At 48.7% G+C, this 26,171-nt stretch overlaps 1 protein-coding gene across 3 annotated transcripts in view; it reads left to right on the forward strand.

Annotated features, from left to right (window-relative positions):
* Positions 1 to 26,171, forward strand: part of LOC148642002 (pleckstrin homology domain-containing family G member 5-like) — a 102,257-nt gene that overhangs the window by 12,062 nt on the left and 64,024 nt on the right. For 2 of the 3 annotated variants that reach the window (XM_088617253.1, XM_088617254.1), the window contains exons 1-2: positions 1,475 to 1,619; positions 13,867 to 13,943. In XM_088617253.1, coding sequence (XP_088473379.1) covers positions 1,490 to 1,619; positions 13,867 to 13,943 — 207 coding nt within the window. In that variant the 5' untranslated portion in view covers positions 1,475 to 1,489. Of the gene's footprint in view, positions 1 to 1,474; positions 1,620 to 13,866; positions 13,944 to 26,171 lie in introns of those variants that run through there. The other variant, XM_088617255.1, reaches the window with a different exon arrangement.

Below are 26,171 nucleotides of genomic sequence, written 5' to 3' on the forward strand. Positions count from 1 at the left end.
AGTTCACGAGCCTGAAATGACCCATCACCCGCTGACAGCTTTATCAAGCCATGGGTCCCCTCAACTTCAAAAGGGCTTGAACTCCTTACAGTACTTACAGTATGGAGTGAGAGTTTGCCAGTCAGTTACTTTTTACTTTCGATTACCACCCAAACCTTCTGTGAGGAGCGGCATCTGAGTCACGTTCCAACAGGACACCACAAACGCACAACAGAGCACCTTCCTAGAAAGCAGTGAGTCCGTTAAAAGCTTTCCCTCAGAGATGGGCGCTGGGTCCTCTTCCCCCCCCTTTAAAGCCACATTCTGCGTGACTGACAACTCCCTGTCCGTCATCTCGTGGGTTAAAGCTTTTCCCCGATGTCCTTCAAAAAACAACTCGCCAAAGCCAGCTGTTAAGAAGACAATGAATTCATAAAATAAATAAAATGGCCCCATAAATAAAGAACAGCGTATAATATATGCAGAAAAATGTCAGGCTTTTACAGTTTGCGGTGTCCATTCCCAAACATAAAGAAAGTTCATAATCTCTGTAGGAGGGGTGTTAAATGGGAGCTTTGTGTCGCCAAGTCCCAAAGTCATTGGCCCAGGCCGCCCATCCCAGCATGCACCTCACCGCGGCATGAATACAGCACTTGTCTGACGGTGTGGGTCGGCTGCCCCCATAATCCTTCCCCTGCTTGACGGTGCCCACAGCAGCAACGCTGCTCAGATCTTCACTGCAGAGTTTCCAAACTCCAAGTGCAGGCAGTTAGCGCTGGAAGAGAATAAACTGCCATTCTGTGTGTTTTAGCAGAAAGATCCCTCACTGGGACAGAGATGAGCCGCTTCCCCGTCCCAAAGAAGGGAAGGAGAATCAAGAAAAAGAGGAAACAGTAGTTGAGGGTTTTCGCGGCGGCTCTGCAGTGAACGTTTTTTCTGCTGAGTCTGTAGAAGCTAGTCGTGTTTGAGAGGAACTGGAGGGCTGGTCGGCCGACAGTCTGAGAGGAACAGGCAAGGAAAGAAAGTGTTTCGCGATTTGTGTCTGGAAGCTTGAGGTCAACTCGAACATCTGAGAGCGTCAATAGTTGACTAGGAACCGAAAGGAGAGATGTGAGGTTCTAGCAAAGCAGGGTTGCTGGTGGTGTTGTGGAGGTGTTGTGTGTGGGGTTTAGGGTACTGTAGGAGTTTTTTGGGGTGCCAGTCAGATCTGTCTTCACTGGAGCAGCACTGGCTAGGATGGGGATGCTGGTCTCCATTGAGTGACTTTGCAGACTCCCGAAGGGAAACTGATTTCAGGGTGCACTGGGGCATCTAGGAGCGAGGTGTTATAGAGATGTCTGTGGTGGTTCTCGGAGTCCGAGAGGAGCCTTCTTTTCGAGGCAGGGCTGAGCTCAGGGGGGGGAGGAGCTGAGCTGTCGTCGGGGGGGGGGGGGGCGCGGAGGGTAGCTTCTCGGGGGGGTGGCGGGGGAGCCGGCTCCGAGGCCTGTTTTGGGGGTCCCCCCGCGCCGGGATGTTCCTGTACTGGAAGAAACGGGGCGCGTACGAGCTGGAGACCCTGCCCACCTCGCTGACGGAGCTGGGGCTGGGGGCCGAGCGCTACGCCTGGGCCTCTTCTCTGGATGTCATCCACGACCTGTGCGGTAAGACCCGGGGGCGAGGCTGGGGGGCTCGGGGGGGGGGGCGAGAAGCGGGGACAGGCCTCTAGAGGTCTGGGGGTGGGGACGGTTTTCATGGCCCTTGGGGAATTTTAGTAAATGAGGCGGAGGGGGGGTGGGGGGATGCTCCAGACATCATTTCAGGCAGATAAACGTCTACAAAGGATCCCCCATGGGGCACGGGCGTAACCCGCCGTGGATTCTGCATTGTCGGCATTGTAAAGGAGCCATTGAAAAGCCTTCAAGGAGGTCCGGAGTTCGGGCGGAGGGGGGGTGGGCAGACTCCCCTCAGGGCTGGAGGTCTCGGCTCTTTGAAAGAGCTGAACTGGCCGGGTCCTTGGCAGGCAATGGCGGAGGGGGGAGCCTGATGACGGTCTTCAGAGCTTTGCAAAGGTTAGACGAGGTCTGGCTCCGGCACCTTCGTGCGTCCGCCGGCATTTGAGGTCCCTCATGGAGAAATCTAAGCATCAACAGTGGAACAGACATGTTAGTTTCTCCGAGTCGGGCTAATACTCCAAATACCTAGACGAGTCGTGGTATTGAGTTCAGTGTACCAGGGAGGTCCTTCAGAAGAATGCCCAGATGGAATAAGTGGATAGAAGCACATGAGATACCGGGGTGAGTTTGTTAATAATGATAATAATTGCTTACACTTCTATAGCTCTTTTCTGGACACTCCACTCAAAGCGCTTTACAGGTAATGGGGATCCCCTCCACCACCACCAGTGTGTGTAGCATTCACCTGGACTTGTTGGGCTTGTGGAGTTGTAGATCAGGCCATACAAGAGAGAAACATCTCCAGATAGGTGTCTTGCCAGTCTTTTTCAGTGTTTGAGAGCCAAGGCTACATTTTGCTGCTTTATTCTGCAAGTAATGCTGCAAGTTTAGTAAGTGAGCTAAGGTGTGAGAGAGAGTTTTTTTTTTTCCCCCACTTCCACCTCCTTCAGAGTTTCAGATGAACGGCATTTGGCGAATGATAACGAGGGAGAAAGTTTGGGGGGGAAAAAACAACCCGTAACTTTTAAAGCTATCTTGAGTGTGCACAACTACACAGACATTGGAGGGGGGCCTGACTTTGATATTAAAATAGAATATCATTTGATTTATTAAAAAAACGACTTATGCTTTTAAAGCTTGAGCTGTTTTAAGAGGTTTTGGTGAAGGGGGTAAGTGGAAAGAGGAGAGATTGTAAAAGCTGACATTAATGGTGGCTGATGTGAAATATTTCCAATTGAGGAAGTGCTTAGTTTAACGGCGAATTAGAGTGCTTAGTGTCAGTGTGTTTGAAATGCAGCAGAGGCTCATACAGTCTTGGCAAGAGGCCATTATTAGGAAAGGGGAGAGCAGAGTTTAACCCTCCCGATGCCAATAGCATTCCCGCCTGTATAAACCCCTGCTGTGCTGTACTGTGAAGTCGTAAGCACAGAAATCGGGTGGAGAGCCTGAAGAGGGGTGATAAGCACAACACAGCTGTTGCCTGCAGCCATGTTAATGCATGTGAGAGGAGCCACCAGCAATCCAGTCCCAATCTGGCATCTTCGCTGCGCTGAGATCTCACTGACATTTCAGGGGTTTTCATTCTCCCTTTCTCGACAGCGTCGCTTTTGCGTCAAGAGTGTTGGGACAGCAGAGCCAAAACCGCCATTTCTGCCAGACGGTCAGCCCGTGTGTGTGTGTGTGTGTGTGTGTGTGTGTGTGTGTGTGTGTGTGTGTGTGTGTGTGTGTGTGTGTGTGTGTGTGTGTGTGTGTGTGTTCGTGAGCTCCGTATGAGTGGTCAGCGCGGTGTCACGTCCGAGTCCTTCTCAAGTCATTCCCAAATTGCGCGGGTTAGAATACATTATCCTCGTCAGACCTCAGCGTGAAGGTGACGTGCAGCACCGCAGGCCAGCTTTGATCCCGCTCCTCTTTGCTGTAATTAGGGAGAACTACCCCTCGTGATGGAGCGTTCTGGCTCCTGGGAAAACGTCTCTTTCCATTTGGGCAGCCAAGTCGACACACAGTGCCCTCGTTGGCATTCTTTACTCTGGAATCAGCTTTGTTCTCACTGAACAAAGTGCCGGGACTATAAACGTATGTCTCTGTTGCATGGCGTGGCCTCTTGGCAACACGTTTGATTTAAGAAATCTCATGATGCCCTATTGCACTCTGCACCTTTGCATTGGGATCTGTCAAAACATCCATTTTACAGAAATCGGACGTGCACTGGATCTTAAATCTTAAATCTTGGTGGAACAAAATCTGCAATTGTTGGTGTTCTTTTGAGCGTGCTTCCTAGGGCTCTGTCTTCTGGTTCAGAGGACAGCACAGCTGCATTGCGTGTCTTTAGAGACCCTCTCCAGGACTGCAGCCTGAAAGTACAGATAGACCTTAATCAGAGAGCAGGTGCTTCACATTCTCTCATGTTTTACAGGTGTTTTATTTCTGAGCTGTGTGGGTTCAGGACATTACTGTAAATCAAACGTAAAGGACGAGTATTACAGTGAATCTCTCGTTGTCCTTTGTGCTCAGATTATTCTGAGAAACCTTCTCAGAATCCGTGATCTTGAATCCAAGCCAGGTGGCTTCACAGCAAAGAAAGAAAACATTCTGCACCTTCTAGCTACTGTTTAATTAATTTACATTGTCTCATTGTTCCATTGCTATTTTTTTAACAGCAGCATCAGGCCCTACTCAGTATATCAGGCCAGGATGGCACACGCTGCCTGCTCTGTTTTATGATTTATACTGCATTACCAATCTGCTGGTTGTGTTCAAGTACTTCCCTCCTCTAGCGATGGAGAAATACAGACTTGAAACCTCACTGCACTGGGCTTCATTGTGCTTGTTCCAGCTGTGAGCCCCGGGGAAGGTTTGCAGGAACTGGTTTTGAAGGAGTGGAAAATAACAGTGTATCCAGAAACACAACAGTGGGTCCATAAAAGATAAAAAATAGGCTTGCTGTGTGGCTAATGAGAAGAAGCAGGAGTGTGCTAACGCAATCTGCTTCACATCATGAGAAGATAAGAGGAATGGAGAGATTCATTGGACTTTTTGGGATGTTTTGGGATGACTTAGCTTCATAAAGTATTGCATTACAGTTCTAATCTAAGGGATTACTTTTTGAGTTAATAGGAAGTTGGGCAAAATAGCGAGTCTATGTATTGCATGTATATGTAAGTAATGTATTTCATAGTAATTATGCACGTGCTACTTAGATCATCATATCTGATTCCATTTCTAAAGTACTCCTCCACACAAATGTAATCCCTCAAGGGTTAATAAAGTGATGTTGTTGTTGTAATTATTATTATTATTATTATTATTATTATTATTATTATTATTATTATAAGTAAGTTGTAATTGTAATGCATTTCTTTTTAAAATAAACCTGCCCCAAACTATAAGAAATTGAGATACATGCCCTATTCACTTCAAAATCTGAACTCCCTCGTCTCGCATTCACCAGAACGGTGTTTCTCCACAGGCTGTGGAGCTTGGCCATGTGGGAAAGGAAAGTCTCTGTTCCATATGGCCATATTTGGGGAAAATAGCAGCAAATATCTGAGTGATCAGTTTTATTTATGAATTGCTCTTCATTGCATGCATGTTAGCAAAGCACTGTAAAATTTGCACAAGAGCTGCGATATACTGTGGTGTGAGATCACGGTAAATATTCACCCAGTGAATACACACACACGAGCTGCACAATGAAGCAACACAAAACAACACAAAGATCAAATGTCAAATAAAGTATCAAACTGAGTTAAAAACCCAGTCATTCAACAGCTCAGTTTTTAAAATTAGGTGCTGACTGGATGTACAAACAAACTTTTGGTCAAGAATTCTTGGTGTCTCACAGTGTGTGTTCTGGTATCTGGACTGGACACAACCAGCGTCTGTTGATCACAAGAGTGTGGTCAGTCTCAGTAGGAGTGGACAGCGTGCAGTCTCTCAAGTGAAGTGGTACTACATTTCTTTACTTATAGAAAGTGACACTTGAAGACTTTGCTATTTCCCCTCTCCAAGATCGTAAACGGCACTGGGGAATCGAACCTTTCCCATCTTTCTCCTCCTCCGCCAGTCCAGGTGGCTTCTGGGATGGGGTGGGGTCCACTTCCGCCGGCCTGCAGCTCTGCTGTGGAGCACAGCGGTTTCCTGACGAGACCCTGCAGTGGAGTGATACAGGAGAGAGGTTGACAAGGTTGACAGGAAAAAAAGTGGTGTCAGCCAGCGCATGCCGCACAAAAAGTGGACCCAAATTGAAAACAGGCACTTGCATTCTTCACATTCCTCCTGAAGGTTTGTTTAAACTCACTGTTCTTTCCTAAGCAATGCGAAACACGTTGAGAGTGAGCAACAATGGGGCGTGGAGCAAGTGTACCTGCTGGGGCTTCAAACCCAGGGTCACTGGCAGGAGGAGGCTAAAGGGTTGTGAGACGGGGGCTAAGTGCCCGCTAGTTGTAAGAGCTGAGGCACTGGGGTACAGCGTGAGGTAATGGTTAGAGCTGAGGCACTGGGGGAGAGGGAGGGAGGCAGTGTGGGCTAGTGGTCAGAGCTGAGGCACTGGGAGGGAGGCAGTGTGGGCTAGTGGTCAGAGCTGAGGCACTGGGAGAGAGGCAGTGTGGGCTAGTGGTCAGAGCTGAGGCACTGGGAAAGAGAGAGAGGGAGGCACTGTGGGCTAGTGGTCAGAGCTGAGGCACTGGGAGAGAGGCAGTGTGGGCTAGTGGTCAGAGCTGAGGCACTGGGAGAGAGGCAGTGTGGGCTAGTGGTCAGAGCTGAGGCACTGGGAGAGAGGCAGTGTGGGTTAGTGGTCAGAGCTGAGGCACGGGGAGAGAGAGGGAGGCAGTGTGGGCTAGTGGTCAGAGCTGAGGCACTGGGAGAGAGGCAGTGTGGGCTACTGGTCAGAGCTGAGGCACTGGGAAAGAGAGAGAGGGAGGCACTGTGGGCTAGTGGTCAGAGCTGAGGCACTGGGAGAGAGAGAGGGAGGCAGTGTGGGCTAGTGGTCAGAGCTGAGGCACTGGGAGAGAGAGAGGGAGGCAGTGTGGGCTAGTGGTCAGAGCTGAGGCACTGGGAGAGAGAGAGAGGGAGGCAGTGTGGGCTAGTGGTCAGAACTGAGGCACTGGGAAAGAGAGAGAGGGAGGCAGTGTGGGCTAGTGGTCAGAGCTGAGGCACTGGGAGAGAGAGAGGGAGGCAGTGTGGGCTAGTGGTCAGAGCTGAGGCACTGGGAGAGAGAGGCAGTGTGGGCTAGTGGTCAGAGCTGAGGCACTGGGAGAGAGAGAGGGAGGCAGTGTGGGCTAGTGGTCAGAGCTGAGGGACTGGGAGAGAGAGAGGGAGGCAGTGTGGGCTAGTGGTCAGAGCTGAGGCACTGGGAGAGAGAGGGGGGCAGTGTGGGCTAGTGGTTAGAGCTGAGGAACTGGGAGAGAGGCAGTGTGGGCTAGTGGTCAGAGCTGAGGGACTGGGAGAGAGAGAGGGGGGCAGTGTGGGCTAGTGGTCAGAGCTGAGGCACTGGGAGAGAGAGAGGGAGGCAGTGTGGGCTAGTGGTCAGAGCTGAGGAACTGGGCTGTGTTGGTGATTAGTCTTGAGGTGCTCAAAGGCAGGGACTTGGAGAGAGGAACTGAAGGTTACAGCCTGGTTTGGGGCGGCTATAAAAGCGATGGTTATGTTCTTGGTGTTATTTTCCTCTCGCAGTCTGCTGTAGTGCTAGTGTGTGCACTTGTTTGTGCATATATTGTATTTGTGCACGTCTGTGCTGTTGTGTACCTGTCTCAGACATCGCCGCGGCTGTTAAGTCAGTGTTTCTCTCGGCATGTTCGCTCGGGGTGGTGTGCACTACCGAGTGTGTTTATGTATACAGCATAAACAGTGCAGTGTTTTTGTTAATGGTTTAATCAGCACTGCTGAGCTCAGGAATTCCTCACCGAGACCGTGAGTAACACGGCCTGTGTCAGGCTGGGGGCGGGCGGAGCTACAGGAGGGCACGAGCAGACACCCACAAAACCGCCACCTTCATTTCAGCCTGCTGTGCCCAAGCTCAAAGGCCTTCAGACCTGCAGCAGAATAGACAGAAAGTTAAATGGACTTGGTCGAGAATTCTTTAATCTCGGTCTCCTTTAGACCTTTAGAAGACCCTTATTATCCCGAACTTCGGAATTTGGAAAAGACACATGCATTCAAGTACAGAAAAATGCAATAAATAAAACATGAAATCCTCTAAGACACGTCATGGGATGTATCTTGGAGGATTTCACGTTTTGAGGATTATCGAAAAGCGCCAAGTGTAATTTAGGTTAAATCAGATTTTATATGATCTTTTCTCATTTTAATTACTCAGTTTCGTATCTTATTTCCAGTTCAGTTCTTAGAAGTTTTGCACGGTAGTATTTTCCTATGCCAGAGGTCTTTAGCCCTGGTCCCAGAAGTCCCTGCTCTCCCAGGTTTAGTGGTGCCTTCTGCTGCTGACTAAGAATTAGGTTCATCCTGAGTAACGAAGCTAACACATCCCCATGGGCTGAGATGTAGATCAGTGGCTAGGACAGGTGATCACTGGCCTAGACCATGGTGCCACATCCACTGTTAAAGATGTTTTAGATACCTTCTGATAAAGTTAGAAGGGTACGAAGCAAAAAGAGGCTGTTTGCCTTATTAGGTTTGTCTGCTAGTATCAGATTGATTAGAGGATGTAATTCAGTTATTTCTTGAAAGAATTGGATTTTAAGTTGGTTTGCTTGAAGAAATGGATAGAGCTCACAGTCTGGGTTTAAGTGGTCCCCATCTCTCAAACTCTTCAACCTCATCTGTTCTTCCATTGGCTTTTCCTTCCACTCCGACTCAGACTCCCACCACCCTTTGTGTAAAGACGTACTTTCTGGCCTCCGTTTTAAGTGAACTTCCCTGTAGTTTCCTCCTCTCTCCTATCGTTTGTGTCTCCCTGTTAATTCTGAATGTGTTCAGTGGCTCAGCGTGGCCTGTTTTGAAAACTTAAATCAGGTCCTTTCATAGCCTTCTGTGTTCCAGACTAGAAGGTTCAGTTATTTTAGCAGGTCAGTGCAAGACATTACATTAAGCCCTGGAATGTATCTGGTAGCTCCTCTCTGGACAAATTCCAGATCAACCCCAATTTTGTGTAATGTAGTGGCCAAAACCAACCAATATTTGAAGTAAAGTCTTAATAGCATATTGTACAATTTACTATGACATAGCTTTATTTAAATTCTGTAGTTTTAACCATTTATCTACACATTTGCCTCAACAAATCAACGTCACACTGTGTTGATAAAAGCCTCAGATGTCTTCATAGATGTCTTCTTCAAACTCAGACATTCCCATCTTAAAATTCTGATTGTTTTGCCTTACCTGCGTGTGCCACTACACCCTTTTCCGTATTAAACGTCATCTGCCGCAATTAAGGGGCAGCATGTGAGGGAAGCAGGCAAGGATAAGTAACATGGCTGCCCAAGCATTAAGGAACGTAACCGGCTGCTTTTGCAGTGGCCTGTGGAACCGTTGTCAGTTGTTGTCATGCTAATTGGTTTCGCACGTCCAGTGTTTAATGTTGATCAAAATCTGTCTTTAACGGAGTCTCTGTTTTAAAATGCACCTCCCTGCAATTTCCTCCTCCTGTTCAGTTTAACACCAGTAGCCTTAGTACAGCATGAGTACAGGCGCACAATACCAGGCACAAACCAGAGCAGTGTGCAAAAACACGGCCGGTCTTGGTTGCCCAGCCTCATGTGCCTACATCAGGCCCTGTCTGAAGCACAAGGCCTCATTTGAAAGCGAAGCCTGTGAGGTGGTGGGAAGCCTGATTTTGTGGGGAGGGGGAGGGAGGATAAGGGGTGACGGCTCTCATTTTATAACCCAGAGGCTCTGCTTGTTCGGGAGCAGCCACCAAATCGGCTGTGAAAAGCCACCTGCCCAGGGACGGGAACAGGAACAGGGACCGTGGCGGAGCAGAATGGAAAAGACGAGCGCGGAAACGGAGAAGCTGCAGCTGCTCCCTGAGAAATGTGTGTCGGGGGGAAGCCGCCTGGCGGGCCTGCGGCGGGGCAGGGGCACAGCCTGATCGGGGCGTGGGCCGGGAGCTGTGAGTGACCTTTGGCCTGACGAGCTGCAGATGTGCGCCCGGTGTTCTGGGTTCAGCCTGGCTGAGGGTGACGGATAGTGGCTGGGAGTGTTTTTGGCATCATAGAGCACTTAGTGGAAGGGGATACGTGTGTGTTGATCTTCCTCTATTAGAAAGATGCTGGTTTTAGGTTTGCACCACACCCATCTCCTGCCCCTCCGAGGCACTTGGAGCTCGGCACCAGGGCGAGCTCTGTGTGTTTTGCTTGCGGTAGGCATGGTTGGGTCAGCAGTGATCATCTGGACTGCTCGTTGGTTTGCCAGAGAGCCAGGCGTTATTTTAGCTCCAGCTCAACTTTCTAACATGCTATTATAGCAGCATCTTTACTAGAAAAGTAGTTATAGTCTGCTAGCAGAAACTGTTGTGCATGGAATGTTTTTTTTGTTACATCTGTCCTTCTGAAATAATTCATGCATCTTCAAGCATTTTTTTTATCCCAAAATTCATGAGGCTTTCAGACATCAGCTGTGCTCAACGGTCCTGAGATTTGCAGGTCTCAAATCGAAGTGTCTTTTGCCAGCTGTGAGCACTGTGGAAGCTGGGTGGGTTTCCTTGACATCACACACAACCACGGCCTTTATCTTTAGCTCAGTGTGCGTTCTGCAGCGTGGTGCCTGACGATCTGTGTATTGCACGCTGGCACAGGCTGTTTGGCGTGCCGCTACAGTCAGTAGCGCTGCAGTCACGCTGTCATACCCCAGCGGTGTCACCTCGTGCCCCCTGCCTCAGTGGTGTGTCCGTGTTCCAGCCTTTACACACAGGCACGCTGGAGCCCAAGACCTCATTATAATAGAGTTAAAGGAGAAAAGGGGCATCAGTGTAGCACCACTTTGACAGTGCGTTTTCACGGATCTGCGTTTCAATAGTCCCTCAAACTGTTTAAGCTAGTCTATTCTCCCATCATCTTTTCTTTCCATCGCTCTCTCATTCCCCCCTTTCGGGGCCTCAGTCCTTTCTTCACCCTGCTCCTCAGATCTCTCTCGCTCTGTCCCCTCTGCTGCCCCTGCCTTTTCACTCTCGTCACCCTTGCCCTAGACATTTACCCTTCCGCCTTCGCACTCTTTTGCTCTCCTTTTGCCCCCCATCACCCTACTCCCCCCGCTACCACGTCCTCTGTTTCTCTCCCTCTCCCTCTGCCTGTCTCTGTGTGTCCCATCACCTTCTCCCTCTCCCTGTCTCTCCCTGTCCCTGCGTGTCCCATCATCTTCTCCCTCTGCCTGTCTCTGTGTGTCCCATCATCTTCTCCCTCTCCCTGTCTCAGCCTGTCCCTGCGTGTCCCATCATCTTCTCCCTCTCCCTGTCTCAGCCTGTCTTGCTCTTGCCTCTCTGCCTCTTTCTCCCTCTGTCTTGAGTGCTTCACTCTGCTGCTTTTCTGCCTCTCCTATCAGTCTTCCTCAGCTTGTGGAGGGGATTTTGCTTAATAATAATAATAATAATAATAATAATAATAATAATTGCTTACACTTACATAGCACTTTTCTGGACACTCCACTCAAAGCGCTTTAATATTTTTAGTCTTTGTAAAGGGGGTTTAAGGGTTCAGAGAGCCTGCTCTCCCTCTCCGTCAGTGCTCAGTGCAGATAAGGACACTTCCTGCCCGGGTCTGTTGTGTCTACTGGGCGACTGGCAGATCCCCTTGTCCCTCTCCGTTTCTGTACTGCAGAGCTGTCCAGTCTCTCGCTCACCCTTCTCCCCTGTTCTCAATGCCTCGCTTTCTCTCCCTGTCTCTTCTGCTCCGTGTCACCTAACCCCCTCACCTCCCCCAGTCTCCTATTCTTCAAACCTGTTTCCCACATCCTTCACCAATGGACAGATGTTTTGCAAAACAAAAAAAAATTGGGAAAGAGGGAGAGTGAAGAGGAAAGAGCCAGATCCCGAGTCCGAGAAGGGGAATGTTCAGCTCGTTGTCCGTCTGTGTTTGCGTTCACGTGCGCGTGAGTGTGTCTGTGAATGGACACTTGCGTCTGTTGTTGGTCTTTGCTGAGTGGGGGACGTGCGTGCTGTTTCTTGCCCCAGTGAAAGCGGATGAGAGAATGGCGATCTGTGCCGTCTGCCAGCCTGCTACTTTGTTTTTACAAACTGCTAAAACAGACCCAGTCGGGACTCGAATTGCATTCTGTCTGCTCTGTGAGCTCTGTCCTTGTAGCCTGCACAGTGAAAGATCACGCCTGTCTCAATGTTAGAAATGTGCACAGTGTGTGGGAATGATTGGCTCACACTTGATAAAAAAATCACTTTAAACCACACTGCATTCACTGTACTGTTTTGGAACAAAATTACAAAAATCCCCAAGTAATCATTTACGCTAGCTTGGGGAGATATTCATTTAGCCAGAATCATTTTTACAAAATTAAACGGCTTATGGCTTAATGGCAATCACAAAGTAATATCTAGAACATTTTCTCTGACATTGTGCAAGTTGTTGTTTTCTGTGCAAGCTAGGCAAGATCATTTGAAGGAATCTGATTTTCCCCAAGTCAGAAAAGGTTTGATTTTTTTTTTCTTTTCCTCAAAGGTTTTTCCCAAAAGGATGTTTATTGAACCTGTTGCACAGCTGTCAAAGGGTGAAGAAATGAGATACTGGCCCTCACTGACGTCTTGATAGAGATGTCATGGGCAAAGCTTTGTTTGATGTGGTTCTGTGGGATGGGTCCTGGTTTTTTGGAATTCAGGAATGCAAGTCAGTTTTTTTAATGAAAATGATGTGTTTATGCCGTTACCTGGTAAGCGTCACCAAAATGCGCCAAGGCTCTGATTAAATTGACACAGTGGATTTCTTCAAAATGCACAGAGAACCAGAGGGCCATGGGTGTGGAAACCAAGAACAGGAGGCGCTTCTTTACACTAAGGGTTGTGGGAGTGTGGAACAAGCTAATCGATGCCCTGGCTGGATGAGAATCCTGGATCAATTAACGACTAACTGTCAAACATGCCGGGTTGGTGGAAAGGCATCCTTTTGTTTGTAACCTTTCTGACGTTCTTATTTTCTCAAGCGAAGCGAAGAACTGACCTTAACCAGAAACGATCAATCTGGACTCAGCGTAGACTGTGTGGTCACACGTAGCACTTCGTTTGTTAAGAGTAGTACATTCAATAAACATATCTCAGGAGTCCCTGACTCACTTTTGGTAGGTTGCCAGACAGGGGGTAAGTAATGAGTTTTATTTAAGCTTTACTGTAAGGGTAACAGTTAACCCCTGGAGCACCTCATGCTTGCCAGGATAATCTGTTGTGTGTGTGTGTGTGTGTTTTCTGTCAGTTTGCCATTTTTAAACCTGAAAAGGGGAAATTGCATGTTTACAGGGTTTTTTAGAATGAGAAAACGGGAATTTTGGTACCAGGCCTGGAAAGGTGACTGACTTTATTTTAAATAGTCGGACATATGGATCTAGGGGTTATAAGATGAAACTAAGAGAGGTTTAAAAAGCAAACGGAGGTTATCTGGTCATCACTGTATGGTACAGCCATATCGCAGCATGTGACACAAATGCTCTGCAAAGGTTTGTGGCAACGGCGCAGATGATTATAGGATGTGATTTACCATTAATTGATGAGATTGACATGATCCGCTGTCACAATAAAGCCCAAGCCAGCCTGTTCTCCCACCTGCGCTCTGGCAGGCTGTACCGCACTAGGCTTAAGGACAGTGTCCCCCCTACGCCAGTGCGCATCAGCTCACTGTACCATGCCCCAGATGTCAGTGCACCTCTGCACCACACACCTCTGACTTGGATTACCATGTGTTCAGTGTTCTCTTCCATGAATTGGATCATGTACCGTTCTGTAATGTACGGTCTAGATTGTGTCGTACCGTGTCTTGTCAGCTGTCCTGTGCACGGCCTGAGAGAATTCCAGTGTTCCTGTGCCCTCTGCTCTTATTCTGTCCAGCTAGACCATTTGTTTGCTATGATCGGTGATGTTGAACGCAGAACTGAAAGACGTGTTGAGCTGGAGAGTGTTTCTGGAGGGAGCTGGCGAAGGCTGGGTGGTCCTGAGCACGCTGTAGGTGCACATCTGTGCTGCCAGCCCATGTCCAGGTGCCCCCCCTGTGACCCGGACAGCCCGGCGAGGAGAGCATCTTCCTCTAACCAGCCAGTTCTTTGTATTTATTCCCTCACTTTCTTTTCCCAGATGAGAAGCCTCCAGTGGAGGAGAAGTGCATCCTGTGCCAGCACCCGGACTGCGCAGAGCGACGCCGGGCCACCAAGGTAAAGGGGTCAGGGGTCAGGGGCCAGAGGTCAAAGGTCAGCTTGACGCTGTGGCAAGGGCAGGGGGCTACCCTGACACTGAGTCCCCAGTCTGAACAACAGTTGGGCAGGATCAACCACTTTTATTCTCGGGACAGAGCACAGTCTGTGAGCAACCGAAGAAAACACAGTTTATTTTGCTGTGACATAACTGTTCTTAAATAGAAATTAATCAAATTTACCTTACTTCAATTTAGTCTGCAAGAGTGTACATTTGAAAACTATCCATTGGCTGTGGTGAAGATTTTTTTTTTTCTGCGCAGTACTGCCAAACAGTGGAAAATGAGAGAGACTTTTTTTTCCAGTTAAAAAAAAAATGTAAAAAATGAAGCCGACTGTCTGGCCATGGGGCCTGTGAAATGAATTATTATTTTATTGCCTTTGGTTCTAAAATGAGAACAGCCAGATTAGTTCAAGACGAAAGCAACCTCACTGTACTTTGTCCCTCTGTCTTAGCAGGAATTTTTTTATTGTTATTTTTCTTACTGCTCTTTGAAAAAGCTTAAGTGTTCCATCCCTGTGTGTCTGCGTAGAATCAGCCAAAGAGGGAGTGAGAGAGAAGGGGGGAGAAAATGCAGATGTAAGTAAAATAGTGTGTGAGGTTGCTGACAAGCACAGAATACAGAAATACTGCCTGGTGAAGGGCTTTGATTTTCTTCAAACGCCCATCCGGCTGGGCATTTGATTTAAGAATATGCTACCCAACTTTGCCACAATTAAAAATAGCAATCATGGCATGAGCTTATGTGCGGGGCGCAACACGGAGCATAAGGCAGAGCAGGCTTAAACACCACAGGATCAGGAGACCTCCTGGGAAAAACTAAGGTTGCTGCTGGAAGAGGTGTTAGTGGGGCCAGCAGGGGGCGCTCACCCTGTGGTCTGTGTGGGTCCTAATGCCCCAGTATAGTGACGGGGACACTATACTGTAAACAAGCGCCGTCTTTCAGATGAGACGTAAAACCGAGGTCCTGACTCTCTGTGGTCATTAAAAAATCCCAGGGTGTTTCTCGAAAAGAGTAGGGGTGTAACCCCGGCATCCTGGCCAAATTTCCCATTGGCCCACACCAATCATGGTCTCCTAATAATCCCCATCTATGAATTGGCTTCATTATTCTGCTCTCCTCCCCACTGAGAGCTGATGTGTGGTGAGTGTTCTGGCGCACTATGGCTGCCGTCGCATCATCCAGGTGGGGCTGCACACTGGTGGTGGTGGAGAATATCCCCAATAACCTGTAAAGGGCTTTAAGTGGAGTGTCCAGAAAAGCGCTATATAAGTGTAAGCAATTATTATTATTATTATTATTATTATTATTATTATTATTATTATTACCTGTGCCTCAAGGTTTGGTGGCAGACGCTGGAGTGGGTGGCTATTTCTTTCGTGGACACAGAATTCTTGTAGGGTGGGGAGATAGACTCTGTGTTTTGCCTGACATTTTTGCTCGCTCTGTTTATGTGGTGACATTATGGGATTCCTTCCGATGCATTCTCATTTTTTTCTTGCTTTCCCAACATGTGCAGATGTGATTGGGCGACTGTAAGCTTGGTTAGAAAGACTGTGATTTCTCATTAGCCGAGAAGGATGTGTAAGTGCTCCTTTACTCCATAGACTGTGAGGTCTGGTGGGCAGTTTTTACCGAGTTGGCTGGTTTTATGATGTATAGAATTTCACACGCTCTTCTTTTATCTTGGAGTAATAATGATGCGAATGAATGAATCAAGAACAGTGTGGAAGAATATTTGCTGAAATGCTTGGTGTTAAGAAAGGGAATAACAAGATATCATCCCGTGACCCTGTATTGGATAAGGTGCTTAGAAAATGGATGGATCATGTATTTGGCGATCTGAGGACATTTGAGTCCGTTCTTAGATGGTCATTAGGGGCTATTAGGCAAAGGTTTTTTTTTCATTAATTCAATATTCCAGCATCGTCCAAAATCACGCGGTGTTTTAATCATCTGTACTTGCAATACTTGTGATACTTAAGCATGAAAGGCTGGTGATATAAAACAAATCCTGTCAACAGAATATGAAATTGATCCAGATTCTGAAAGAAAAGCAGATGTTTAGCCTAGTATAAACATCTGAAGAACTGAGTATTGAGAACATTTTGTCTGATAGGGAGCCAGTTGGGATTTGCCAGGTTTTCGAGACGGGTTTCAGGCAGCAGTGCCCCTTGCTATGGGCGCGAGGTGGACAGATAGCCCCTCGTGGCCACAGACTTGAACCCCTCAGGTCTGGCAAGTGCGTCTCAGTCTAAGACCTAGTGAAACAGGTGATCTGACTCCTTGTTTCGAACAATTAGGCCATTAAAAGACTAGAAGAGGAACGGAAATGAAAACGACATCGGCTCTTCCCTGGGACAGGTTATCGGGACGTGTACGTTCTCCGAAATGCAGGCCTGTTGAGCTAATGTCCCTGCCCAGCCGGCACCCAGACCAGCAGTCCTTCCTCCTGCTTCTCTTCCAGGTCATAGGCGAGTATTTTGGAGCTCAAACAAGTTCTTGTTTCTTGTGCATAAATATCAGGCGGCAATACATTTCCCTATATTTCCCAAATATATTGGGGCTACATATTTGGCGCGGCTGTTCCTGTGCTGAGGCTTGCAACTCTCGGCCGCCTCTTGATTTCAGTCTCTCTTGTAGAAGCTGTTTAGAAACTGAAGTGAAATCTTGAGCTGAGTGAGATCAGAATAAAATATTAGCAGCAGGCCTGGAATGTGAGGCATACTTTCGCAGCTGTTAGGCTTGGGCTGCAGTGCACCTTCTCCCAGTCTGCGTGCCTGGCTGTGCAGAGCTTGCTGACCTCGGTCTTCCTGAAGCCCGTCTGCCACTCTCTGCCCTCTTGAGGTCAGGAGGGGGCTATCATGTAAGGATCTTACAATGAGGGTGGGATGGGAGAGGGCCGAAGGGGGAAAGGGGGCTGTTTTTAATTGAGTGCAGACTCTCTCTCTCCATCGCTCTCTGTCTGTGCGTATTCGCCCCGTCGGAGGATCTTATGTAACATTCCTGGCAGTGCGATCAGGAGATGAGAGAGATCGGCACCCTGTACCCGCCCGCCGGTCAGTTATTGCCTTTCCTGAAGCTGGGAGACGGCATGTTCTCCTCTCGCACACGTACCTCCCGGGAAAGGTGCCAGGTCCCACCTTGCTTCGGGCGCCCTCCCTGAACCAGGACTAGCCCACGTGAAAGGCCTGAACTGGACGTCCCAGCTTCTTTTGTAAAAGGAGCTGTTGGTCCTATTTTCCAGAAAGCCCTCGCCCCTGGAAATTAACAAATGCAGGTGTCCTGCTTTCTTCTTTTGGGGCAATAAAATGGTACCATACCAGCCAGTGGTGAATTAAGGGCATATCATCGTATTGTTCAAGTGCCCCCAAACAGCTCTTTAATTAGTTCCATTGAGCAGGTTCAGGCTGGTGTTTCTCTCGTGTGTTTTATCTTTGCCCTCAAAATCAGTTTCAGTTCAGTTTTCTCTGGATCTGGTGCTGCTTGTGCAGCGTGCTCTCTGACTGGGCAGCCCAGAGCAGTAGAGCCCGTAAGAGAAACCCTGCTGTCAGTTTTAATTGGCCCGGCTTGGTCTTCGTGTTGTAAGGGGGGGGGTTGGACGCGCAGGAAATCTCAGACAGGAAATCCAGCCATCACCGCGTCTCTCTGTAAAAATAATTTTTTGCAAATGTGTGGATTTCTGAAGCTCCTCCTTTGAGGAGTGTTGTAACGACGTGTTTCGGTGAAACGCGCTGGGGGCAGGTTCCCATGACCTTGGCAACCTGTCGGCTTTTAGGGCTGTAGAACAAACAACTCCGCTGGCCTTGGCTTTCACTGGGGTGAACTGCAGTAATTGAAAAGCACACACTCTTGAAAGGATGTGGTCAGACGTTCAGCATTTTAAAATATCGCCAATCGTCAGCTGAATGCCTACAGAAAAGAGATGTCAGTTGGATTGCAGGTTTTTTGCTCATGTTATAACAGCTGTCTGTGACGGCTATAGTTTTTTTTTTACCGTACAATCTTATTTCAGAATGTCCTTGCAGATTGAGGCCTCTCAGGTCTTTGTATATTCGAAACGTTTGCTTCAAGTTTGGGTGTTCAGTGGGTTGTCTTCTTTCTTTTGGTGCTCTTGTCCTAAACACAGTGCTACTGAGACGTCTGCAGTAGCAGGTACTGGCTGATGGTCACCAGCAGGGGGAAGCAGTGAACCAGGAGAAAAGGATCTGATTTTCCAATGCCGTACTGTTCATAACAGGGGTAGTCAAATTACATACCTTCCCGTTCCTTCCACTGGCATGTTTTGAGAAAACCCACTTCTTAATGGCCGATGAACTGATTAATCATTCATTAACTTGGTTTTCGCGCTGCTTATTGGACCTGCTGGTTGCAAACCTCGTTATAATGCTGTGATGCTCTTCTTTTGTCTCTAAGCACTAGAAAGGCAGTGATCTGAATGAAAGGTGAAGAGTCTCCAAAAATAAGTCAAATAAAAATCCTTAGTCCACTGGGCTGTTTCCTGGAATGCAGAGTCAAACTTGGCTTTACTCTGTGTCCAGTGCAGAAGTGGATTCCTGTTGTCATTTCTTTTCCCTGCATTCTGCTGCCTGCCTCTCCTCTTTGCTTTGTTTGTCCTGTCTTTGTGTGCAAAAGCCCTCTCGGTCTTATAAACGTTTTTTCGCTGGCCGGGCGTCTTGTAAATCCCTTCACACAGAGGCTGTGATTTGTTTCCTGTCCTCCTTTGTCTTTCGCTGGCCTCCTGCGCCCAGGTTGGGCGGAAACGAGCTCGCAGCCAGTGTCTGTGATGTCATGCTGGTGGTCAAAGAGGAGAAGTGGAAGCAGGTTGCAGGAGATCTTTTCCTGTGCTTTCCTTCTCGCCTCCTTCCTCTGGGTCTCTTGTCTTTCTCCCCCTCTGCCCCTGGTATCTTCTTCTGTCTCCCTTCGTGCCCCTCGTGCACCGTTTTTCAAGAAGAGAGAAACTTTTCCTTCCCTCCTTCCCACTCTCCCTTTTTCCTGCTCATCTCTTGTCTTTAGTTTTCTTCTGTCTGCGTCTTGTTCCCCATTCTCCTCTTCTGCCTCTGTCCCGGTCTTGGTCAGGGAATAGCAGGTTGAGTGTCTGTGCCCTGTTTTTGTTTGGACACTGGGTACCGAGAGACGCCACACTGAAGGGGTCCACTAAGCTAAGCCTTCTGGTCCTGCCCAGGAGCAAAACAACTCTGAGCCCCCCCCTCCCAGAATCCCCCTTTCCAAGAAAGCGCTCAAGATGCCGATAAGATATAAATTCAAAGGCCCATATAAATTCCTTATGGATATTCCCCTAGTCTTCTTCAAAGCGTGGTGTTATTTCTTCATGAAAAAAATTCAAACATGTCTTTTATTATCACTAAAAGTGATTACTAGTTTGTTTGATGGCAGCCTTAGCCTGGGTTTGATGATAATCTAAAGGGATTGTCTTTTTTTTTTTTTAAAGAGGGATTGTCTTTCTCCCAAATCGTTAGTCCCGTCTCCCAGAGTCAAATGTTGTGAACAGACCAACATACTTGGCAGAAGGTGCCTTACTAACAGCTGGAGTCTTCAGGACACTGGACCGGGCACAGGAGAAGAGACGGGGAACGTGCAGAGCCCTTCCTTGTGCAGGGCGGGCAGGAGAAACGGGAAAGAAAAGGAGACAGGCGGGACGAGAGACGAGCTTGAGTGCGCTTTCTTTGTATCGCCTGGCTCCGATGCCAGGCTGGACTGGACGGGGAGTGGGTTGTTTAAACAGGTAGCACGATGAGAGAGAGATGGTTCTGATTCAGTGGTCCCCATGTGGGAGTATTTGAATAAGAGGGTTTGGCATTTTTCCTTGTCATTTGATCGTGGGCGGGCTGATAAGATTACTCTGCCCATGCGAGACCCAGGTGCTTTTTAAAATATAAACACCCACACCTCCTCTGTCCTCGTACCTGCAGTAACACCAGCGTGGAGACCCAGGTGGACACGTCGCCAGATGCCACTGGACATCAGTTAAAAAAGCCACATGGCGTCACGCTCGGGGTATACAACTGAATGGGGGGCTGTTGCCTCACTCCTCTCCTCAGAGCTGCATGTTTCCTATACTAGGAAAGTTTCAGGCATTAAAGAGATTTTGACAGACGAGTAACAATGCCCTTGCAGGGGCAGTGCCAGGTTCGACACAGGGCGGCCTATAGATGAGAGCTCCTGCGGAGGTCAAAGGTCGCAGGCAGGTGTGCAGCTTCGTCTCCGTTACATGTCCGACATGTCCAGCTGCCCGCCGGGAGCCCTCGTGCTGACTCGTGTTTGGCTCGACGGCTTCCTCGGAGTCCCCGCAGGGCGGGACGTGGCGTCGCTGCCCATCGCTGGGAGCCGACGGGGGCAGAATACCCTGGGGCAGGAACAGACAGCACCCGGCCGGTCGAGGTGGAGGCCCGGGCGGGTGGTATCCACGGCAACGGGTCCCCTCCCAGTACAAACAGCTGCTGGAGGGCAGAGATGGAGGGGGGCGGTGGCTGGGAGTCAGCCGAGGCAGGCTGACCTGCCGGAGTTTTCGTTTTGTCAATTTAAGTTTTTAAACTTTCCCTGAACTTTGTCACTCATGTAGGCAACAGACATTCAGCTTGGTTAGGAACCCATCTGGAGAAGAATGGTGGTCAATGTTTGATAATAATTATAACTCCTTACACTTACAGTGTGTTCTCATGAGCCAGGCTGATATTGTTTAATATTTTCAGAGGAAATCGGCTGTACCTGAGCTCAATTGGAGTGTCATAGCAAGACTTGACAATACTTGACTTGACAAGGTGAATACTTATCACATCAGGACCTTTCAGTGTTTTATTGAAGTTGTGTGTAAGACAAAATTTGTTCCACTTTAACATGATCAGTTTCTGTAGATCAGTGATGGGAAATCCCATATAAAAGTATTTCTATATGAGTTTGCAACATATCAAATAGGAGAAAAATCCAAAGGAGGGTAAAATACTGTATGTTCTGAGGGCACTGTATGTGCACACACTGCAGTACAGCCCCCTAACACCGAGCTACTGAACACACTGCAACCCAGCCCCCTAACACCGAGCTACTGAACACACTGCAACCCAGCCCCCTAACACCGAGCTACTGAACACACTGCAACCCAGCCCCCTAACTCTGAGCTACTGAACACACTGCAGTACAGCCCCCTAACACCGAGCTACTGAACACACTGCAACCCAGCCCCCTAACTCTGAGCTACTGAACACACTGCAGCATAGCCTTCTAACTCTGAGCTACTGAACACACTGCAGCCCAGCCCTCTAGCACTGACCTACTGAACACACTGCAGCATAGCCTTCTAACACCGAGCTACTGAACACACTGCAGTGCAGCCCCCTAACACCGAGCTACTGAACACACTGCAACCCAGCCCCCTAACTCTGAGCTACTGAACACACTGCAGCATAGCCTTCTAACTCTGAGCTACTGAACACACTGCAGCCCAGCCCTCTAGCACTGACCTACTGAACACACTGCAGCATAGCCTTCTAACACCGAGCTACTGAACACACTGCAGTGCAGCCCCCTAACACCGAGCTACTGAACACACTGCAGTGCAGCCCCCTAACACCGAGCTACTGAACACACTGCAGTGCAGCCCCCTAACACCGAGCTACTGAACACACTGCAGTGCAGCCCCCTAACACCGAGCTACTGAACACACTGCAGCATAGCCTTCTAACTCTGAGCTACTGAACACACTGCAGCATAGCCTTCTAACTCTGAGCTACTGAACACACTGCAGCCCAGCCCTCTAGCACTGACCTACTGAACACACTGCAGCCCAGCCCCCTAACTCTGAGCTACTCAACACACTGCAGCCCAGCCCTCTAACTCTGAGCTACTGAACACACTGCAGCCCAGCCCCCTAAGACTGAGCTACTGCACACACTGCAGCACAGCCCTCTAACTCTGAGCTTCTGAACACACTGCAGCACAGCACTCTAACTCTGAGCTTCTGAACACACTGCAGCACAGCACTCTAACTCTGAGCTTCTGAACACACTGCAGCACAGCCTCTAACACTGAGCTCCTGAACGCACCCAGCCCTCTGAAACTGGGACTGTGGCTTAAGGGATGTGTGTGCAGAAGCACTCATGTTTATCTGCTCGCACATGGTTGAGCACATGAGATCTGTGAGAGAAAGTTCTGTGCTCCACATGCCGTAGACGTACTAAATCTAAATCTGTCTGCACAATACATTATTTTGATCAATACATTTTTTCGACCTTTTTTATTGCTGTTATATAACAAGTAGCACAATAAATATGGCTTAGAAGGACATGTTAATGTCTCGCAACTAAAAATAACTGAAGGCCGGTGCCAGTGCGGTGGTTTCTGAATTACCAGATGGCCAGATGAAAATGCTGTTGCGTAACGAGCTGCACAGTGTTTTGCTGTCTGAAATGACTCCATTCTTGGGATTATGCTGGAGACCACTCTCTGTTCTCTCTTTCCCTTCCCTGTTGGCTTGACATCCACCAATAGACCATCTGTTCTCTAAACTTCGTATCGGCACCTCTGATCATGGCCGCCTGTGGGCTGCTCTCCGCATTCGCTTTCTCTCCTGTGTCAAAACCGTGCCCTGTGACGATGGTTGAATTTGACAATACTGTTGTGTTCAATCTTTTTTTCACAAAAACAAAGCTGTTCGCCGCACTCAGTCCTTGCTTTCCCAATTATCCCTCTGTAGATGGTTACCAAAACAAACAGCTCCTCCTCTGGCTCATTAATGACATAGTGTACAGACACAGGTGGGAATTAAAGTGAATCTCGCACTCCCATATAAACATTCCTGGATTTTCTTGGGTGTAGTTTCAGATGCCTGTTCGCTGAACCAAGAAACCAAAAAGAAGAGCTAGCTCTTAATCCTGCCCAACGTGCTTGAACTGCACATGGTAAAAACATTTCCAATGAAGGATCTTATTGAGTTAAAGGGTTAATTAACTCCTCAGCTGGAAAAGAGGAGACAGAGTCCTCTAACTGGGAATATGAAGCACATTCTTGTGCCCTGAGCGTGGTGCTCAATATGAAAAATGCTGTATTTGCTGTATAATGTATTTGCTAATCTGAGGCCATTTGAGTTGGGCCTTCAATGTTCATTAGGCACTATTGGCTTTTATTTTTCCATAGAGTCAAGAAACTCAGCAATGGGCCGAAACCAGGCAGTATTTAATCATCTGGACACGCAATACTTTAATTGCAATTAAAGTATTTGAATTAATTTACAATTAAGAATGAAAGGCTGATCACAATTTTCTGTCAACAGCATATGAAATCAACCTAGACTCTAAAAGAAAGGCAGTGTTTGTACTGGAATAAACTATTAAGTACTTTTTCCCCTCTTACATTTCACATGAGGAATCTTGCCCGTTTTATATAAACAGTTTTCTCAAGTGTAAACTGACTCTTGCCGTGTGGTTCAGGCTAGCATGAGGGCGACACTGTAGGAGCAGAACCGCGGGTTCAACCCAATTGTGAGCCCGGCCACTTCACTTAAAAAACGGTCCAGAAAGGCCTTGCTGTCTTTCACTTATGTTGTGCGTCTTCCTCGCTTCTGCTGTGCTTTTGCTTCCAGAGCTGCAGATCTTTCCAGGGTTTTGCAGTGATTCTCTTCCGGGCCTGTCCTGCCCCTGTGCTGCGAGTCGCCGCCTTGGGAGCTGTGGGGATTAGCTGCCCACCAGGTGCAGGCAGCAGGGCGGCGCTATGCCTGCACGGAGCCCGCGGGACCCCGCGCTGGGTGCTCAGCCAATGGGGGAGGAGGTCCAGCCCTCATGCCAGGGGCTGATGACAAAGCCGGCGCGTGGCGGTGAGGCTCGGCTGCTGGCGTGCTGCGGCAGGCTCTCCGCGCCTCCGATCGCTGCCTTTTCCTGCCCGCCCGCAGCAGGAAGGTTCCGGAGGCAGGCCGGGGAGAAAACGTGTCTGAGTCATTTCTCAGGAGCAGCCCCAGGTGCGACGTGGTGTGCCTGTTGTTTCTGGAAATATCGAACTGTCCTCTCCAGAGCGGGTTCAAGAAGTTCATTTTTACAATTGAGTTACAAATCACTTATTGGGAGTGCAGGAGTGTTAAAAAGTATGAAAGGGCAGCCTGGCCTCTGTGGAAGTTTAAGACCATAATTTAAGAGTTAAACTGTTCCTCTAGGGGAGTGCCAGTACTATTCTCTTAGAAGTCAGGCCGGGAGGAGAGTGATTCTTTCTTCACCTGACTGATCCCACATTTCCACCAATTTTATTTCCTTGCTATACAAACCTCAGGATGTCCCCTCAAACACTGTATGTCCATTTGGTGAACAGATATGACACGGTACACGGTGGTGGCCATGGTAACCGCTATCGACTCGGAGGTGCTGCAGTGGAGATTTCGTGGTGTTTGTTTTAGCCACGATTTTCAATTTAATTTGGGGTGTGAAATCACAGAGGAAAATCAGAAAAGACAGTGCAGTGCCTAAGTTAAAAGATTATTTCTCTGTCCTGGAAGTATATTTCTGCTGGTCTGGATAGCTGAGATATTTGTTGACATACTTTTGAAAGTATACTTCTCTTTTTTAAGTGGATCAGGAATTTCATCCAACCGTAATCAAAAAGCCGCCTAATTCTGGTAATAGTCATCCTGTTGGCATAGGGCACCAGTCCATCACAGGACACAAGGCAGGACCAGACCCTGGACAGGACACCAGTCCCTCACAGGCCGCAAGACAGGACCACACCCTGGACAGGACACCAGTCCCTCACAGGCCGCAAGACAGGACCACACCCTGGACAGGACACCAGTCCCTCACAGAACACAAGGCAGGACACACCCTGGACAGGACACCAGTCCCTCACAGGACACAAGGCAGGACCACACCCTGGACAGGACACCAGTCCCTCACAGGACACAAGGCAGGACCACACCCTGGACAGGACACCAGTCCCTCACAGGACACAAGGCAGGACACACCCTGGACAGGACACCAGTCCCTCACAGAACACAAGGCAGGACACACCCTGGACAGGACACCAGTCCCTCACAGAACACAAGGCAGGACCACACCCTGGACAGGACACCAGTCCCTCACAGGACACAAGGCAGGACCACACCCTGGACAGGACACCAGTCCCTCACAGGACACAAGGCAGGACCACACCCTGGACAGGACACCAGTCCCTCACAGAACACAAGGCAGGACACACCCTGGACAGGACACCAGTCCCTCACAGGACACAAGGCAGGACCACACCCTGGACAGGACATCAGTCCCTCACAGGACACAAGGCAGGACCACACCCTGGACAGGACACCAGTCCCTCACAGGACACAAGGCAGGACCACACCCTGGACAGGACACCAGTCCCTCACAGGACACAAGGCAGGACCACACCCTGGACAGGACACCAGTCCCTCACAGGACACAAGGCAGTCCCTCACAGAACACAAGGCAGGACCACACCCTGGACAGGACACCAGTCCCTCACAGGACACAAGGCAGGACCACACCCTGGACAGGACACCAGTCCCTCACAAGCCATTCACACACAAGCAGACAAAAACAATTTAGAGACAATAACAATAATAAACTAGCCCACACTGTGTTAGGAAGGTGGCACCATTGCATCATAATCATGTGCTCACACATTAGCTTCTGTCCAAATAATTCAGTTTTCTCTCTGGGTTCTCCTGTTTACTGATTGCTCTCCATTTATCTCCCATGCAGTTTTTCTTTGACTTCCATTCTAGGTGAAATGTTTTTGTATTTCTCTGTAGATCCTTGCACAAGCTAAGCGGTGCCGTCTTGTTCAGATGTAACCCATCTCATCTGTCGTTAACTGATATCGTTGGTCATGTTATTAGCGTGCTTGGGATATGTTTTTCTTCCATAGCCAACAAGGAAAATATAGACTTAAAGCAAATACGTAACTTGTAACCCCCTCCCCTTCAAAACACATCCCTAGCCTCACCAGGTATGTAGGGTTTTCTCTTAAGTGACTTGACAAGGGAGAAGCTCCTCTGTTGTTTCATTCATGTTTCTCACCTGTGGGATTGTAAGGGGTGTGTTGATACTGGGGTGGAGTTTTCCCAAATCGAGGAACAGTGAAACGGAAAGCAATTTAAATGAAGGCAGGTCGTTTTAAAAAACAAAAACTGGGCTCATCCGTTGGGGCGCGCGGACCGTGGCAGCGACCTGCCCTC

Source organism: Lepisosteus platostomus, chromosome 23 (assembly GCF_059453375.1).
Source record: "Lepisosteus platostomus isolate fLepPlt1 chromosome 23, fLepPlt1.hap1, whole genome shotgun sequence".
NCBI classification, from domain to species: domain Eukaryota; kingdom Metazoa; phylum Chordata; class Actinopteri; order Semionotiformes; family Lepisosteidae; genus Lepisosteus; species Lepisosteus platostomus.